The sequence below is a fragment of the Camelus bactrianus genome, chromosome 28 (genome assembly GCF_048773025.1).
Source record: "Camelus bactrianus isolate YW-2024 breed Bactrian camel chromosome 28, ASM4877302v1, whole genome shotgun sequence".
Lineage (NCBI taxonomy): Eukaryota > Metazoa > Chordata > Mammalia > Artiodactyla > Camelidae > Camelus > Camelus bactrianus.
The window spans coordinates 19804240-19822471 of record NC_133566.1 but is presented as its reverse complement, the minus strand read 5'-3'; the positions used below and the strand labels follow the sequence as shown (position 1 = coordinate 19822471).

At 46.7% G+C, this 18232-nt stretch overlaps 1 protein-coding gene and 1 long non-coding RNA gene across 2 annotated transcripts in view; one reads left to right on the top strand and one right to left on the bottom strand.

The window, feature by feature from the left end:
* TCF7L1 (transcription factor 7 like 1) overlaps window positions 1-11623 on the top strand; it is a 144892-nt gene extending 133269 nt beyond the window's left edge. The window contains exons 5-12 of the mRNA XM_074354743.1: window positions 4744-4876; window positions 5718-5820; window positions 6093-6176; window positions 7020-7163; window positions 7833-7992; window positions 8081-8188; window positions 8946-9021; window positions 10211-11623. Coding sequence (XP_074210844.1) covers window positions 4744-4876; window positions 5718-5820; window positions 6093-6176; window positions 7020-7163; window positions 7833-7992; window positions 8081-8188; window positions 8946-9021; window positions 10211-10644 — 1242 coding nt within the window. The 3' untranslated portion in view covers window positions 10645-11623. The remainder of the gene's footprint in view (window positions 1-4743; window positions 4877-5717; window positions 5821-6092; window positions 6177-7019; window positions 7164-7832; window positions 7993-8080; window positions 8189-8945; window positions 9022-10210) is intronic.
* On the bottom strand, window positions 11580-18104 carry LOC141575474 (uncharacterized). The gene is made up of 2 exons (XR_012503070.1): window positions 14976-18104; window positions 11580-11852 (listed from the first exon to the last, which is right to left on the bottom strand). It is a non-coding gene; the product is annotated as an uncharacterized LOC141575474 (long non-coding RNA).
* Between the last annotated feature and the right edge of the window lie 128 nt (window positions 18105-18232).

Sequence of the window (18232 nt, the reverse complement as noted above, 5' to 3'; positions counted from 1 at the left end):
CTGGCAAAGAGCTTACACTTTAAGTGATATTGGTTAGAGAGGGGTGTGCGTGGGCACACACAGAGAGAGACTTGGGTTTTTCCCCCGGCTTTAATTAAGTTCCTATTTGCCCCTGCTTCTGTTCCATGTAAACCCACCGCTGTGAGGGGACTCACATTTTAGGAACAATTTCAGTTTCCTTTTCCCCCCAAGTCCTGCATTTAAGTATAGTCTCTTGAAAACAGTTCTGGGCCCCAAAAGAGAAGGTTTCTTCAGTCAGTAAGCAGTGACTAGAGGATATTTCTTAAATACTTAAAATCAGGTATGCTTAGCGACCCAGTGCAACTCTGAGGATCTTTCCTGGGTAGCCCTTGGCTGCTCAGTGACTGCTTTGTGTGTGATAAGCACAGAGTTTAGGCTTCTCTTTGCCTGAAACCTTACTATCCTTCCTATCTCTGAAGTTGGGATCAGGAGGAGAAGATAGTGAGTGAACACGAGGAGGCAGGGGGCTCAGTGAAGGCCTCAAACCAGCTACTGAGAGAAGCAGCCGGACAGGAGCGGCAGGGCCATGTGGAGGAACGGTTTGCAGAGAACTGGCTGGTCTGTCTGGGGTGGAGCTCTGTGATGTTGGCTTTACTTAGAGCTTGGAAGTAAGTCATGAACAGTAAGAGAGAGGATACACTGCTTCCTTGGGACCAGAAGTTTCAAGGAGAACTTTGGTTTGGCCCAACTCTACAAACAGAGTGAAATAGATGAGAGACACTTGAGCTAGGAAGGGGTCGGGTCTGTGTGACTGGATGGAAGGATTCAGGTCCAAAATGGCTCCGAGATGCTCTTCTTTGGGTAAAGCTGGACGCGGCTACTTTGCCAAGGGAACACCTGTGCCCTGGTTTGCGATGCCCTGTGTACCGAACAGTGGGTTATCCGCTGAGAGGTGTTCAGTGGTTCCCAGCATGCCTACCCCTGGCCTGGGTTTATGTTCTGGACATCCTGCCCCCATGGGCAGCTAAGGAGCCAAGAAGCGGGAACTTTTCTTGAGACGCCACCTCCAAGGAGAGCTTTCCCTGGGTCAGCCCCAGGGGCCAGATCTTCCCAGCCTGACCAAGGAAACGTTCACCTTCCTGTCTCTTTCTGTGAACCCGCCACCTTCCCATCCATCTTCTGGACAATGATGCCTCCTAATGGGAACCAGTAATGCCTCACAGAATGTTTAAGTGAGGACACCTGCATTTTCAAATATACCTCACATTTCCCTTCTTTGTGCTTAACTCTGCCACCCGTTCGGTGCTGTTTGCCAGTTTCTGATGAAGCCAAACCCAACAGCACATGACCAGTCATGGTTTCATAACGCTAGTATTTTAAGATGACTGTATGTGAACGTACCAAACCATCACACAGGACACGTGAAATATATTACAGTCTTACTTGTTGATTATACCTCAACAAAGCCAAAAGAAGTTAATTTTTAAAAGATGGTTCTAAATGATGTAAATAAAAAACAGATGCACAAGAGGCCTGAATGAATGGAGATGTGCCAAATGATGGTAACGACTGGGTTGGGCTGGTGTGATTGTTTTTTCCTAAATGTTTTAAAATATAATTTGTATTTCTTTCTTAGGGAATTTGTGTTTATCATAAGTATATTTTATACTTATTATAAATAAATTTTATATTTATCGTATGCACATTTTTAAGTAGGTAATAATTAAAGTTGGAAAATGCAGAAAGGGGAACAAGAAAAACAAAAAGCACCCATAGTTCCACCACTCAGACATACCTACTGTTTACATTTTGGTGTGCTTCTGGTCTTTTTTTTAAATCATAGAGTTTATGTGTTTTTTAAAAATTATAATCATTCTGTATAATTCTTTTGTCACTTACCATTACTTTAGTAATGATTCTATGGCTTTTATGGTACTAAAAATCACCCTTTAGACAAAGCTGTTTCTAAGAAACCTTGATACATCAAGATCCTAGAAATCTGACCCTAAAATAATTTTTTAATACTCTTATTTGTGTATGTGCATGCACGTAGAGACCTCTTCAAAAGCCAGTTAAGAGAACAGGTGAAAACAGTAAGAAGAAAATAGTTTTAGAATTTCTCATGCAACTTCAGATGAGCCCACTGAGGGAGGTGATAGGAAGTTGTACAGTGGGAGGTACCAGCAGGGCTCGGCCAAGTGCCAGTGCCACCTAGTGGTCGTGGTCAATTCTAAGTTCTTTTTTTTTAACATTTTTTATTGATTTATAATCATTTTACAATGTTGTGTCAAATTCCAGTGTAGAGCACAAATTTTCAGTTATACATGAACATATATATATTCATTGTCACATTTTTTTCTCTGAGCTACCATAAGATTTTGTGTATATTTCCCCGTGCTATACAGTAGAATCTTGTTTATTCTACAATTTTGAAATCCCGTCTATCCCTTCCCACCCTCCGCCCCCTTGGCAACCACAAGTTTGTATTCTATGTCTATGAGTCTATTTCAGTTTTGTATTTATGCCTTGTTGTTTTGTTTTTGTTTTTGTTTTTGTTTTTTAGATTCCACATATGAGCAATCTCATACGGTATTTTTCTTTCTCTCTCTGGCTTACTTCACTTAGAATGACATTCTCCAGGAACATCCATGTTGCTGCAAATGGCGTTATGTTGTCGGTTTTTGTGGCTGCATAGTATTCCATTGTATAAATATACCACATCTTCTTTATCCAGTCATCTGTTGATGGACATTTAGGCTGTCTCCACGTCTTGGCTATTGTAAATAGTGCTGCTATGTACATTGGGGTGCAGGTGTCATCCTGAAGTAGGGTTCCTTCTGGATATAAGCGCAGGAGTGGGATGACTGGGTCATATGGTAAGTCTATTCCTAGTCTTTTGAGGAATCTCCATACTGTTTTCCATCAATTCTAAGTTCTTAAACATCTGAATTCTTGACCTCACTTCTGCGGGTCTGGTTTCTGGACCCCTGGGCTCTGGACGCCTGGGCTCGTCGCCTGCTCCAATACTCTGCCTCTCATTTCTGCTTAGCCTGCTAAAACGGAGCCAGGCTACCGTCAGCACACGAATACCTAGGAGATGTGCAGACTGTAGCTTGCATGATGAGCACCAAAGGGGCAAATGAGTAAAAGGCAAAAAGGGCTCAGGGAATCAATGCAATTAAACATTCAGCCAGGAAGACAGCAGTTAGGAATTCTGGCCCCTGACATGCCTCCAAAACATTGTTCTTCTTACAAATTTCTTTTTGAATAAATCTCTTCTCCACTTGTAACTCATTTACCTCATTATCCACCCCCCCCCCCCAAAGTATCTTCAGTCCTTTCTCTGACAGATATGTTGTGATTAGACTGTTGGGAAGGGCGCCAGTGCTGGGAAAACACTATGGAAGGGCTGATATGAATCCATGTCTGCCACTTACTGGCTCTGTGTCCCAGGCTGTCATGTAATCGTCCCAAGCTCAGTTTCCTTGTTCGTCAAATGAAGCTAATCGTAGCTTCTTTGCTAGGTTATAATAAGGATTGTAGCCATTTTTTTAAAATAATAAAAAGCCTTGTTGTTAAGTCAGAATAGGTTAAAACAGTTAAAACATTAATTCAGTTCACTAATTTCTAGGACACGCAGGTTTTCCCCATTTTTAACGTTTGTGAAATCAGGAAGGGTCAATGACCTGCTAGTGTTTTTTGCTTTCTTAACAGTTATATAAAATAATGGCATTCCTTAGGCTTAGGGGTATTTTAAATGAAATGTGGTCGTTAGGTCAGCAGAGCGTTTGAAACACTCCAGGGAGAACTGTTTCAGGTGCTCTTGGTGCTGTCTGCAAAGCCTGAAGGTGACAGCTGGTCACGTGAGGTCTGATGGTGACCGTTCCCTCGCTGCTCTGGTCCCAGTCTCAGACCTGCACCTGGGAGCTGCTGTGTCTGTGAAGCTTATCTGGAGAGCGTGTGTTGGACCTTTCGCTGGGGTTACCCAGAGCACGGTTTACAATTCGGCAGCCCGCAGCACCCCGCAGTATACATGCAGTCAATAGTGGTGGGTCGTTTCTGAAGCAGGTATGTAGGAGGGTGGGTGGAATCCCTCCTCTGATCCTGCTGTTCTTTCCCTGCTGTGTAGACGGCTGCTTTCTTGCAAGTACTCTGTGAGGACTGAACGGGATGCTGCGTGGAAAATACTTGGCACGCACGCGACTCAGTAAACAACTGCAGGTTTTACAGGCAGACCTCGTTCTACCGCACTTCGCTTTACTGCATTTCTCCGATAATTGCATTTTTTTACGGATTGAAGGGTTATGGCAACTCTGTGTCGACCAAGTCTGTCGGCCCCATTTTTCCAACAGCATTTGCTCAGTTTGCATCCCTGTGTCACATTTTGGCAATTCTTACAGTATTTCAAACTTTTTCGTGATTATTACGTTTGTTGTGGTGATCTGTGGTCCCGTGATCTTTGATGATACTATTGCAAAAAGATTACAACGCACTGAAGGCTCAGGTGATGGTTACCACCTTTTAACAATAAAGTATTTTTTTAATTAGGGTATGTAGATTGCTTTAGGCAGAATGTCAGTGCACCCTTAACAGACGACAGTGTAGTGTCAATATAACTTTTTTTTTTAACATAACTTTTATATGCGCTGGGGAGCCAAAAAATTCATGCGATTTGTTCGCGCTACTGCTGTGCCCTGGACCCGAGCCCGCAGTGTCTCCAGGCTCTGCCGGCACTTTCCATCTCCTTGGCAACTGTCCTTAGCCTTTCTCTCTGTCTTCCAGTCGAACAAAGTCCCTGTTGTTCAGCACCCGCATCACATGCACCCGTTGACGCCTCTCATCACCTACAGCAACGACCACTTCTCCCCCGGCTCCCCTCCCGCACACCTGTCCCCAGAGATCGATCCAAAGACAGGTGAGTCGGCTGTGGCCCAGGCCAGGCCTGGGCCAGAGCTCGAGTCGGGGCAGGCTTCCTTCTCCATCTCAGCCCTGGAATCAGGCAGACCTGGGTTCAAACCATGTCTCTGACTCACAAGAGTCTGTAACCTTGCCCACTAACTTTAGCCTTTTCAGTTTTCTCAGCTGTCCCTTACCTGTCCCCTCTACATAGGGTCACTGTGAGGATAAGGAAGAGAAATGAGATAACCCCTGGGGCCTGGTCCCACAGCACACATCTGGTGCTGCTCGGCCGCTGTTTCTCTCACTTTAGGTTCTCAGTGCTTTAGGAGTGGGATGAGCTGGAAGGGAAAAAACATCTCCTTTTTCATTGACTTTGAAGTCCAGGCCAGCTGCAGGCTGAGCCTCCCTAAACCCAGACCTGTGCCCTAAACCGAACATCCTCAAGTACAATCGGTCCAGCCAGGTGCATATGTATAGCTATAAAGCAGTAAGGCTGAGCTGGCTTTTTTTTTTTTTCACTTGCCCAAACTGTCCATCCCAGAGGGAGCCACAGTGTTTATCAAATTCCCATCAAATTGCCATGGCTCAAAGCATTTTCGGAGCCCCTCTTTAGAGAAAGCATAGTTCCTACCAGTTACAGATAATGAGGAGGACAAATGTGGACGGGAGATCCAAAGTCTATTTTTCCATGAACGAGTTGGGTTTTCTAGCTGACGACTCTGGGGATATCTTGGTCTCTCAGTCCAAGATTGCTGCCTGCCTCTTAAACGACTCCTGTATAAGTAGCTGGGAGTTGCAGGTGTAAGGTGTTCAGGTAGAGCCAGGGAACCATCTGACACATCTCTCTTTGGAAGCAGGAATCCCTCGGCCCCCTCACCCATCTGAGCTGTCTCCGTATTACCCACTGTCTCCCGGAGCTGTCGGACAAATCCCCCATCCCCTCGGCTGGCTCGTCCCACAGTAAGGAAACTTACAGCCTTTCTTAGCCTCCCTCCTTCCCTATGCTGAGCTCTGCCTTCCGGACCTCCAGCCTGCTCTGGGGTCCCACAGGCGCCCTTTCACCAAAGCCGGGGACGGACCTCCCTGCCCTCCCCAGGGCAGCTTCCTCCCAACTCCTACTTCCTGCCTTTTACTTAATCATCCTTTCTTCCCAACCCCCCTCCTTCCCTGTCTTGGATGTTCCCATTTTAGCCAATCTGCTGACCGGATTTCCTTGCTCCTGGTCCCTGTAGGCAAGGACAGCCCATGTACTCCCTTCCTCCCGGTGGCTTCCGGCACCCCTACCCTGCCCTCGCCATGAACGCCTCGATGTCCAGGTGAGTCCTGGGGCTGGGGCTGTGAGCATGAAATGGCAGCATGGGGGATGGTCGTCTATTAGCATCCGTGCCAGTTCTGACCATTACACAGCCTTCTCTGGGCAGGGGCTCACCTTCTCTCCTTCCCTACCTCTCTGATGAGGCACTTCCTTGAGCCCCTGGTGGGGACGGAGACCACAGGCTCAGCTCGGTCGTGCCCACCTCTCTGAGAGAAGAATGGCAAAGCCCTCGCACCCAGCCCTTCTGCACCGAGTCCCCCCATGGGCTGGGCTTTGTGGCCCTGAGCATTTTGTGTACATCACACTGAAGCCAGAGACTGGGAGAGGATTAACTGTTCCTGAAATGATGTCAGCACAGGGGACAGTGTGGGGCTTCTGTCTCAGGGGCCGATCTACCTGACAATAGCACCTCCAGTGACAAAGGCCATGCATCGCACAGCACAGGCCCTTCCTTCCCCTCTGTGTACCCTGGCCGCTGACCCGCTGCACCTTTTTTTTTTTTTTTCTAGGAGGGGGAAGTATTAGGTTTGTTTGTTTGTTTAATGGAGGTACTGGGGGTTGAACCAAAGGACCTCATGCATGCTAAGCACCCCTGAGCTACACCCTCCCACCTCCGCCACACCTTTTTTCTGTTTTTCGTCCTACCTGCTTTCAGCACCAGATAGAAGAAACTTGTGCGTTTGTGGGGGCGGGGAGGCTAGTCGGTGTGTCCCAAACTGGGTTCTGCCGAGGTCAGTGCGTGGCCTTCCATGCCCCCACTCCGCCCCAGCGGGGGTGTTTACTGGTGGGTGACAGGCCTGCAGCCTGACTCCGTCTGTTGTCTTTGTTTCCACCTGGCACGCAGCCTGGTTTCCAGTCGGTTCTCCCCTCACATGGTGGCTCCGGCCCATCCTGGTCTGCCCACCTCAGGGATCCCCCACCCCGCCATCGTCTCCCCCATCGTGAAGCAGGAACCGGCGCCCCCCAGCCTGAGCCCGGCAGTGAGCGCGTGAGTCCCGGGCAGCTGGGATGGGGGTGAGGGGGAATTCAGCAGGGGGCCTGGCAGCCTCCCTCGGCCACATCCTCTCCCTGGGACTTGTTCCCTTTGACCCTTGGGGTTCCCCTCCTCTGAGACACCGCGCAGCCTTTCCAATGTTAAGGAATGTTTTACGATCAGGATTTTGAGACTGAAAGGGAACCTAAGGGAATGTGTAGCTTCCTCCCCTACCCCCCATATACTTGACAGCTGCAAGGCCCAGAAAGGAACAGTTTCCCAGGGCCGCGTGGCTGACCAGTGGCAGAGCCGAGACCAGCGCTGAGGCCTGTGCTTTGTCCGCTAGGCCGTAAGACGGCAGAAAGCCAGTCAGTGCCTCGTGGCCGAGGAGACCCCCGTCTTGTTTCTGCCTGAAGTGCCCTGCCCCCTTCCTCCTTCCCACCTGGGGCCAGTGCATCCCAGATCTCACCACCCTGTTCTCCTTTGTCAGGAGATTGTCCTTTCCTAGAACGGGGCCTGAGGTCAGTCAGCTGCTGGGAACCGGATGCTCAGGCCCTGAAATCCCGGGGCCACCTGAATCGCATCCAAGCGGCTCATCTCCCTCCCCCTCCCCCCAGCCATCCCCTCCGCCTCCGTGGAAGGTGCCAGCCAACCCACGCTAACCCCAGCCTTGTGACTTCCCAGGAAATCGCCAGTTCCAGTGAAAAAAGAGGAAGAAAAGAAACCCCACGTGAAGAAGCCTCTTAATGCCTTCATGTTGTACATGAAGGAGATGAGGGCCAAGGTGGTGGCCGAGTGCACCCTGAAGGAGAGTGCGGCCATTAACCAGATCCTGGGGAGAAAGGTAAGGTCCGTCCTTGCGCTCCGGGCCGTGCAGCTCGGCGTCCCCCGCGCTCACCGCTCCCGGCCGTCCCCGGCCCTCTCTCCCGCAGTGGCACAACCTGTCCCGAGAAGAGCAGGCCAAGTACTACGAACTGGCCCGGAAGGAGCGGCAGCTTCACTCGCAGCTCTACCCGACCTGGTCAGCCCGGGACAACTATGTACGTGATGCCCACTCGGACCCCAGGATCGGCTTCTGCCGGAGGAAGAGGGGAGAAGGATGTTGACCCTGTTTGTAGAGGACCCAGGGAGAAATCTGTTTCCCTAGACGGAAGGAAGTCACTTTAATTCTCAGGAGATCAACAAGGTCTTGGTTTTGGTGTCCTGAGGACAGACTTAAATTTGTGCCCGTCCCATTGGAAGCGGACTCAACCTTTCGTTCTGTAATTCAGGGTGCCGTGTGAGCTGTGTGCTTGCTCTGCTGGTCACAGCGTCTCTGGCCAAGGCTTCCCACCCTGGGGCTCAAAGACCAGCGTGCGAGCCGCTGCTGGCACTTCTAACAAACGCCCTGAAACTGGGCAGGTTGTTCAATGTACGTTCTTGCTTGCTTTTCTTCTGTGAAGAGTCTTCATAGCTGTGTTAGATTTTCAGTGAGACTTGGGACCCTGTCCAAGAAGATCAGGAACCCCACACAGTTCTAGGGAGAGAAACAGATGATAAGCCTGGCGGGCAAGGAAAGAAAGAGGCCTTCCAAGAAAGCCAGGACCCCCGAGCAGGAAGGCGGGACGGAGTGAGGACAGGACGCAGTGAGGGCAGGAGGCGGCCTTCCGGGACGTCTCACTCTGCCTCCCCCTGGGGCCGCCACGGGGAGTGCCTGGGGTGGGCAGCTCCCATCTGCCTGCTTCGTAGCTGGGAGTCCCCCGGAAAAGCCAGGCATTCTGTCTCTGCTCACCTCTCCCTTTGGCTGTTATCTTCCAGGGTAAGAAAAAGAAGAGGAAGCGAGAAAAGCAGCTGTCGCAGACCCAGTCCCAGCCGCAAGCCCAGGAAGCAGAAGGTAGGTCTTAAGGAGGCGCCGCATCTTGACTTCTCCTTCCCGCCATGCAGCTACACCTGCCAGGGCCCTGCCCTGGTCTCTGATGGACATGGAGACAATGCTGTATGGTACTAACCGCCATTTCCAAGGCCTCCGCCCCAGGCCCACTCGGGTGGGTGTTGCCATCACCCCCTTTTTGGAGATGATCACTTCCAAGGCTCAGAGACGTGAAGGGATTTTCCCAGTCACGCCCCTTGTTGAAGGTGGCGGTGGGACTCGATCCCAGCACTCTCCCACCTGGAAGACGAGGAGCTTTTCAGTGCAGCTGAGTTGCATCTCATTTGAGGGTTAGGTTCTGAAGTCAGTGTGCAAGGTAAAAACTGAATACAGCTGGAAGGATCCTTGAAATTGCCTTAGAAAACCGGCCCGTTAAAAGAGATTGACGCACCTCCTACCAGTGAATCCAATAGAATCAGATTTTCCTCCAGTGTCTGGGTGGTCGAATACCAGGAATAGTTGGCTGGGGGCCCCTTTGTACCCCGAGTATGTACTGTATCTTTTCACACCAGAATCACCCAGCACAGAGAGGCTCACACGGTGACCCATATTTTGATCACACTTCCCACATCCCAGGACACATACGGAACTGCTGGGTCCATCTGCTTTTTATTCCTCCTCCTTTCCTTTCTTTGTCTCTGTATCCTTCGTGTATTCATCTAAGTCTGGGTACATGTAAGTAAACTTGTGTGATGCAAAGCCCACTGTGTACCATGCTGCTTGGCAGGTGCTACACTGTCTCCAGCAGTACCGTGAACCAAAGATTTTAGCGCAAATTGAGTGGAGACCCAGCCCGAGTGACGAGATTTTAGGCAGAGGAGACGACCTGACAGGCTGAGCTGTCCTCCCTCCAGGCAGACGCTGAATAGGCTTTGGCATTTGGGCCTTGCCCCTTCCCTGTGCTCTCAGTGTCTGGGTCTTGAAAGCCTCAGTCATGATTTCAGATTCTCACTTCCCTCCTGGTAGGCATTCTTTTTTGTGGGCGGTGCAGCGGGGTAATTAAGTTTATTTTTCAACGGACCCAAGACCTTGTGAACGCTAAGCGTTCCTCCTCACACCCTGGATAGCTGGGCCTCTCCTCCAGCCCCCACCTCACCCAACGCCACTAGCTGCTGGCTCTTTCATTTGTTTTTGTTTGTTTTTTTTTCCCTAGGTGCTCTGGCCTCCAAAAGCAAGAAGCCATGTGTTCAGTACCTGCCGCCTGAGAAGCCCTGTGACAGCCCCGCCTCCTCCCACGGCAGCATGCTGGACTCCCCGGCCACCCCCTCCGCGGCCCTGGCCTCGCCGGCCGCCCCGGCCGCCACCCACTCGGAGCAAGCGCAGCCCCTCTCCCTCACCACCAAGCCAGAGACCCGGGCCCAGCTGGCGCTCCACTCGGCAGCCTTCCTGTCAGGGAAGGCGGCGGCCACCTCCTCTGGCCAGATGGGCAGCCAGCCCCCACTCCTGTCCCGGCCCCTGCCCCTGGGGTCCATGCCCACAGCTCTGCTGACGTCCCCCCCCTCCTTCCCAGCCACGCTCCATGCCCACCAGGCCCTCCCCGTTCTCCAGGCCCAGCCTCTTTCCTTGGTCACCAAGTCTGCCCACTGAGCTGCCCCCTGACCCATGCAGGCTGTCACGTGACTCATCGAGTAGTAATGATGCAGAAGAAAAAAAACAAAAAGGAAACTTTATTGGTCAATATTTGACCACTCTGGACTGTTCTGTAAAGTGACTGCTTAACGGCAGCACTTTACGTTTTGTAGATGTAACCAGTAGCTGAACTTAAGGCTTTTTTTAAAAAACAAAACAAAACAAACAAAAAAAACTTAAAAAAAAAAAGAGAACTGAAAACTGAAAAGTAGTGTTCCTCTTCCTGTATGTGCAGCGGTGGATGGACCTGGGCAGAAGACGCCTCTCTCTCTACCTCTTGGACTTTCTGCCCTCCTCCCTCTCCTCATCGTCCCCAGTGTGTCCCGGCTTCCCCCACCCAGTCTGCATGTTGGCCAGCGCTGCCATTTCCAGCCCGCCGCCTCTCCATCTCCATCCCATTCCTGGGCATCATTCCCCTTTACCTGGCCCACGTGTCTCTCCTTTGCTGAACTCCATCGGTTCTTGCCTTCATCTTCTTCATCCTCTGCCCAGTGTAAGGCTGTGACCGTGTCAGAAGACACCTTGGCCTGGTTTGTCTCCACCAGCGTCCTTTCCATCAGTGGCCCTGACCCCGCCAGCCTCCAGCTCTCGGCAGGGGAAGAGGTCCTCTGAAATGGTTCTTCCCTGCATTTAAAGGGCCTCAAGGTGCCTGCCACTTCCTCAGTGAAGAAGCCTGTGTTCCATCCCCTCATCAGTCAAGATGTCCCCTCACAGCCCCAGAGTGGCAGAAAGGACCTGGCTCCGAGGTCTGGCTTCTGTCACCTGGGCCAGTGCTAGCACAATCTGCCAAAGCTCTACAGACCCTCCTCCCTCCCCCATCACCTCACAAGCTTCTTCTGTGTGTATTTCTTTTTGTTTTTATGGGGTTTTTTTGGAGCAGTTTAAACTCCCAGTTGTTTATTTTCACAAAAGAAAATAAAATTGCAGTCGCAAGACCTCCTCTGAGTATTTTAGTCCTTTTGTTGAATTAAGCCCCCTTCCTCACACCGAGCCCGGGGTGAGGGTTTTGCAGACACACAGAAGATTACTGCTAATTGGAGGGGGATATAAATCTTGCCTGATTCAACTAGAAAAATCCAGCCGAGCTTCCAGTCTCGAATGTGCACAGACCAGTCTGCATCGATAACTGAGATCCAGAGAGAGGGGTCTTTTTATTTCCATTTGTCCTGTAATTACCAAGAAGGGTGTCCTTGGATTGCTTTGCATGTATCTTGCCCCACAGCTAATTTTTCATTGTTGTTACAGCCGTATTGAGATAGAATTCACATAACACAATTCACCCATTTAAAGTGTACAGTTTGATGGTTTTGAGTATGTTCAAAGCTGTGTACCCATCATCACAGTCGATTTTAGAACATGTTCAAAATTCTCAAAAAGAAACCCTATACTCTTTAATACCCTCCACTTCCTCCTTCTCACCCCACTCCCACCCCAGCCCAGCCCAGCCCTTGGCAAACATGAATCTCCTTTCTGTCTCTGGATGTGTCTTTTCTGGCTATTTCATTTAAATGGAATCATACATACAGTATGGTCCTTTCTCACTGACTTCTTTCAGCATAATACTTTCAAGATTCATCCATGTTGTATGTAACAGCACTTCATTTGGTTTTTTTTTTTTTTTAGGATGGTAAAACAGATAGAACAAAATTTGTCCTTTTAAACAATGTACAATTCAGTGGCATTAATTACATCCGTGGTATTGTACAACCATCATCACCGTCTATTTCCAAAACTTGTCATCACTCTAAACAGAATCTCTGTAACCATTAAGCAGTAACTCCCTTAGTTCCCTCTCCCTAGCCCCTGGTAACTCCTAATCTACTTTCTCTTTCTAAATATTTCATATAAATGGACTCATAAAACACTTGTCCTCTTGTGCCTGACTGACTTAGCTTAGCATAATGTTTTCCAGGTTAATCTACGTTGTAACATATATCAGAGTTGTGTTTTTTAAGTCTTGATAAAATAATTTAGTTTCTTTTACCTTTTTCTGAGTACTTGCCAGGTTTTTCACCCTACTCAGACACACAGCTTTTTAAATTGTGGTAAAATATGTAATATAACATATATATGTATGATATGTATAAGTTGACAGTTTAGTGGCATCAAGTACATTCATGATGTTGTGCAACCATAATTTCCAGAATTTTTTCATCATCCAAACAAAAACTGTACCCATTAAACATTGACTCCCCATTCCCCCCTTCCCTCAGACTTAAGGAACCTCTAATCTACTTTCTATCTTTATAAATTTGCCTCTTTTAGGTAACTCATGTAAGAAGAATCATACAGTCCTTGTCCTTTTGTGCCTGGCTTATTTCACTCAGCATAATGTTTCCGAGGTTCATCCATGTTGTAGTGTGAGTCAGCGTTTCATCCCTTTTTATACCTGAGTAATATTCTATCGTACGTATAAATGACATTCTATTTATTCATTCATCCATTCAGGAATACATGGGCTGTTTCCACATTTTGACTCTTGTGAATAATGCTGCTATCAACATTCACATACAAATATAAGTTTGAGTCCCTGTTTTCAATTCTTTGGGGTTTATACCTGGAAGCAGAACTGCTGGGTCATACGGTAATTCCGTGTTTTAACTTTTTGAGGAATTGCCAAACTGTTTTCCAAAGCTCTGCAACATTTTACATTGCAATCAGCAAAGTGAGGGTTCTAATTTCCCCACATCCTTACCAACGTATTATTTTGTTTTTTTTTGATTACAGCCATCCTGCTAGGTGTGAAGTGGCATCTCACTGTGACTTTGATTTGCATTTACTCAACTAATACTAATGGCGCTGACCATAAAAGTATAGGCTTAATTCCAGACTCTCAGTTCTATTCCATTTACCTCTGTCTTTATGCCTGTACCACACTGTCCTAATTACCATCATTCTGTAGTAAATTTTAAAATTGGGAAGTGAGAGTCTTCCAGTTTCGTTCTTTTTCAAAACTGTTTTGGCTATTACGGGTCTCCTGCATTTTCATGTGAATTTTAGGATCAGCTTGTCAACTTCTTCCAAGATGCCCGCTGGGACTGTAATAGGCATTGGGGAGCACAGCTATTCTAACAATCAAGTCTTCCAGTCCATGCACATGGGATGTCTTTTCATCTATTCAGGGCTTCTTCAGTTCCTTTCAATAATCTCTCATAAATTTTCACAGTGTCAGTTTTGCACTTCATTTGTTAACTTTACACCTAAGGATTGCATTCTTTTTCATACAATGGTAAATGAAATTGTTTTTTAATTTCATTGTTAGGTTGTCCATTGCAAGTGTACAGAAATACAACCGACTTTTGTAGAATGCTCTTACAGCTTACAACCGTGCTGAACTCATCCTAATAAATTTTTAGAAAATCCTCAGGACTTTATACAAGGTCATGTTATCTGCAAATAGCAATAGTTTTATTTCTTCCTTTCCAATCTGGATGCTTTTTGTTCTGTTTTCTTGCTGAGCTGTCTCGGCTACTTCCAGTACAAAGCTGAACAGAAGTGGGGAGAGCATACATCGTTGTTCCTTATCCCAGCGGGAAAGCACCCAGTCTTTACCATTAAGTATGACCTTAGTTGTAAGGTTTCTGCACATGCCCCCCTTCAGACTGAGGAAGTTCCCTTCTTTTCTGAGTTTGTTGAGTGTTTTCATCATGAAGAAGTGCAAGGCAATTTTAAGACTTATTCAAGTTACACCCTACCGTTCCCTTAAACCGAAATTGGTGTGAGTTAGGAGTTAGTGCTAAGATCTGCTTCTTAGAAAAAAAAAAAACCACACAACTGAAGCAGGTGCCACAGTAGATCTGTGGTGCCTAACATAACGCAGGCCCTCAGCACCGCTCATCGATTATTACACGTACCCTGGGTCAGCTTCCTCTCTTAGTCCCCTCAACAACGTTTCTCTCCACCATCAAGCCCCCAGTTTAATCCCCACCCTCTTACTCTCAAAGACTGCCTTACCTCTTAGAGTATCAAGAAAATTGAGGCCAGCTCTAGTTTGATCTCCAACAGCCCTACCTAAACATCCTCTCACCCCCGGCCGTTCTAACCGCCTTTCTGCAGGTCTTACGTGTCAACCCCGGGTTCAACCCAGTGGGAACTGCACTACTGCTCTCCAGACCTCGGCCCTTCATCTTGGGTACCTTGTTCCACCAGTCGTCCAGCCACTGTATCTGTCCTGTAATCTTGGTCTAATACTGTCTTCCTCTCAGTCAATAAAAAAACTTAATCTTCTCCCACATTAGAAACCCTCTGTTTCTCATTCACACTTCCAGGAAACGGTGGTTTCTACTTACCTTCCATTCACCACTTGCCCCACTGCCACCGGGGTTTGCTCCCACTAGTCTGCTGAAATATCTAAGTCCTTATCTTACTTCAGCTCTGTGCTGGGTTTAAGACTGTTGATTCCATTTTCCTTCTGGAAACACTTGCTCCTATGACAACTGTGAACCCTCAAAGGATGCTGAGTAAACAAATAGTGGAAAACAAGGAGAGGTTAGTGTCCTAAAAGACAAGTGACAAGACTAGTAGCACTAAAGCTACAAAGAGGTCTGCAAGGTAAGAACTGCATGAGTGGTTTTGTAACTTGCTCTGTTTCCAGCTGATACCATATGCACACAGATGCCTATAAAAAAGGGAGAACCAACAAAATATTCATGATCATAGCTCTGGATTACAGGATAGTTCTATTTTCTTACTTTAGCTTATCTTTGTTTTTTTAACTTTTCTATAATGAACACATTAATTATAATAACAACAATTTGGGGGAACCTTAATTATATGCTAGATACTGTGTTAAATACTCTGTATGAATTATCTAACCCTCAACACTTTGATTCCCATTTCATAATGAAGAACTTGATACTTAAAGCAATTAAGTAAATTCCCCCAAGTCATGTGAATTACTTGTTCAAAAACTATTCAAGAATAATAGTTAGTGACTATTTTTTTTTCTTATCAAATTAGCAGGTTAAGAATATTCACTGCTGTCCAAGGATGGGTAAGATAATAGGACAACCTTAAGCAAGTTGCTTCATTTTTTTGAGGGTCTGTCTCATGCCCTTAACCAGTCCCTGATTACAAATAATAGTTACTAACAGTAGAAAACTGAAAATAATTCAGATCTCCAATAATAAGGGAACTGTCACAAAAATTATGATAAACTCAAATTACTTTTTCTGAAACTATTAAGTCATATTTTCTAAACAATATTTTAGTTAGGGAAACAGTTCCTATATTTACCTTCGAACTCCATGCTCACATTTCCAACTACCTCCCTGACACCTCCACTTGACTGTCCCACAGGCATCTTAAACAAGAGCAGGATGAATTCATTTTCTATGCCCTACCCTTATTAAATCTGGTTTTCTACACCTTCCTCACCATCCCCCTCCCTCCCAAGTCCAGTCCACCTCCACGGTCTGTTGGTGTTGCCTCCCAAGTTTATCTCAAGTCCAACCACTTCCCTCCGTTCTCACCGTCCCTGTGTTGGTCCTGTTTGGACTACAGCAAGTCTCCTTAATGATTAACTCCTAAATCCACTCTTCTCCCCTCACCACCCTGACGACAGATTCTTCACCTGACAAGCAGACTAACCTTCAAAACTTCCCGTCTCTGATTATATCTTTCCCCTACCTACACCTCTTTAATGGCTTCTCGTTTATGTTAGGATAAAATATAAAACTTTGGACATGGCCCACGAACTCTGCATGATTTGGACCCTTATTTTCTCTCCTGCCTAATAATGGGTCAGGCTTAATAATATGCCATTCTCCTATCTACACACACAAACACAAATGTGCGCACATATGAGTGTGCTAAGCCAATATCCTTTTTTTTTAATTGAAATATAGTTGACGGACGATATTATGTTAGTTTCACGTGTACTACATAGTGATCTGACATTTGCATGTATTACAAAATGATCACCACGTAAGTTTAGTAACCATTTGTCCTAGGCCGGTATTCTCTAAGGTTACTCAAGTATTTATTTAGGGGAGGTGGAGACAATTTTAGAAACATTCACTTACCAATTCACTTCCTCTAGCCAGAGTCATGGTTCTGAAATAATTTGGTAAACAATTTCTCACTTCACTCTGATTCTTATTCTCGCCTTAGTGATGAGAGTGTGTGTGAGATTTTCTTACAACAGAAAAACACTGAGACGCATATTAAAGAGGTTTTAAATGACAAGGCACTTGTTCTTGAAAATTGTATCTATGCCATGTACTAGTCCTTAAAACCCTTTAGAATTTGGACTAACTAGTACTGAATGCCATGGAACCCGAATATTGTACTCAGACTGCAGGGGAGTGTTTATCTCCTGACAGCTGTAGTCCTTTTCAGTGGGATTACATTTCAACCTGCGTTAACTGGCATAGTTTTTGATGTACTTTTGTGCCCCAAAGAGATTTATGTTCGGGACAACTCTCAGATTATTTACTCCTTAATCCAGATCTGCTCCAGCCTCATCCCCTGCCATTCTTCTTCTTCTCTGTTATCTGACAATGCTATCATCATCTTTTTTCTTACACAAAATACCGAGTTCCCACCTGTCTCCAGGCCTCTGCACACCCTGTACACTCAGCCAGGAAAGCTCACCCTCCTCTTCCCTTCAATCTCACCAGAGAAATACCTACAGTCTACACCTGGTCCTCAGCTCAAAGTGCCTTTCTCAACAAAGCTCATGTTTTCTGTACTTTTCTTTCTTAGCATTTCTTGGAATGTGTGTGCACATGCACACACACACACATCTGTGTAAATATTTGATTAATGTTTGTGGTCCACTAAATTACATGTTCCATTAAGTTAGCGCCTACCATTTTTTAAACCTTAGTCCACAAAGCACATACTCTGGCCAGTGTTCATAAAACGATTTCATTATAAACAACAATAACTATAAACGTAATTTTAAACAGTGTAATGCAAAACTGCCCAATGGTTCCAATTTGGGAGAAAATTAATATGCATAGAAAAAAGACAACGAAAATACACTAATTAAGAAGGAAAGGAAAATATGTCTATTTGTATTTGTTAAAAAAAAAAAAAAAACTAGATGTAAAGTTGCGGAGTAGAGAGCAAGAATTTTCTACCTGTACTTAAAAAAAAATCCCGTTCTGATTTTTGAACCATTAAATGTATTACGTAATCAAAAACATTAAGTATTTGCCGGACAGAAATACACTAAAACATTAACACTGATTACCCTGGAAGAGTGGGACAAAAATTTTGTTTTCTACTTCTACACATTCAGTGGATTTTCTGCAGGAAACACGAAGACCTTCTAAGATCAGGAAAAGGATGGACTTTTTAGAAAACATCTCTGGCGACCTCAGAGGGCAGTTCCCATGGAGTCGGGAGAGAGGGCAGCAAGGTTGCGCAGGCTCCCGCCACAGATTTCCACACGTTCGTGTGCAGCAGGGCAGGAACCACGAGACACGGGGAAAGATACGCAGGAAGGCGATGCTGCGAAGTGACGCGCGGCCCAGCGACGTCACACTCCCGTGGGACCCCGCGGGCCAGAGAGCTCGTGCTCGGCCTGGATAGTCCCATA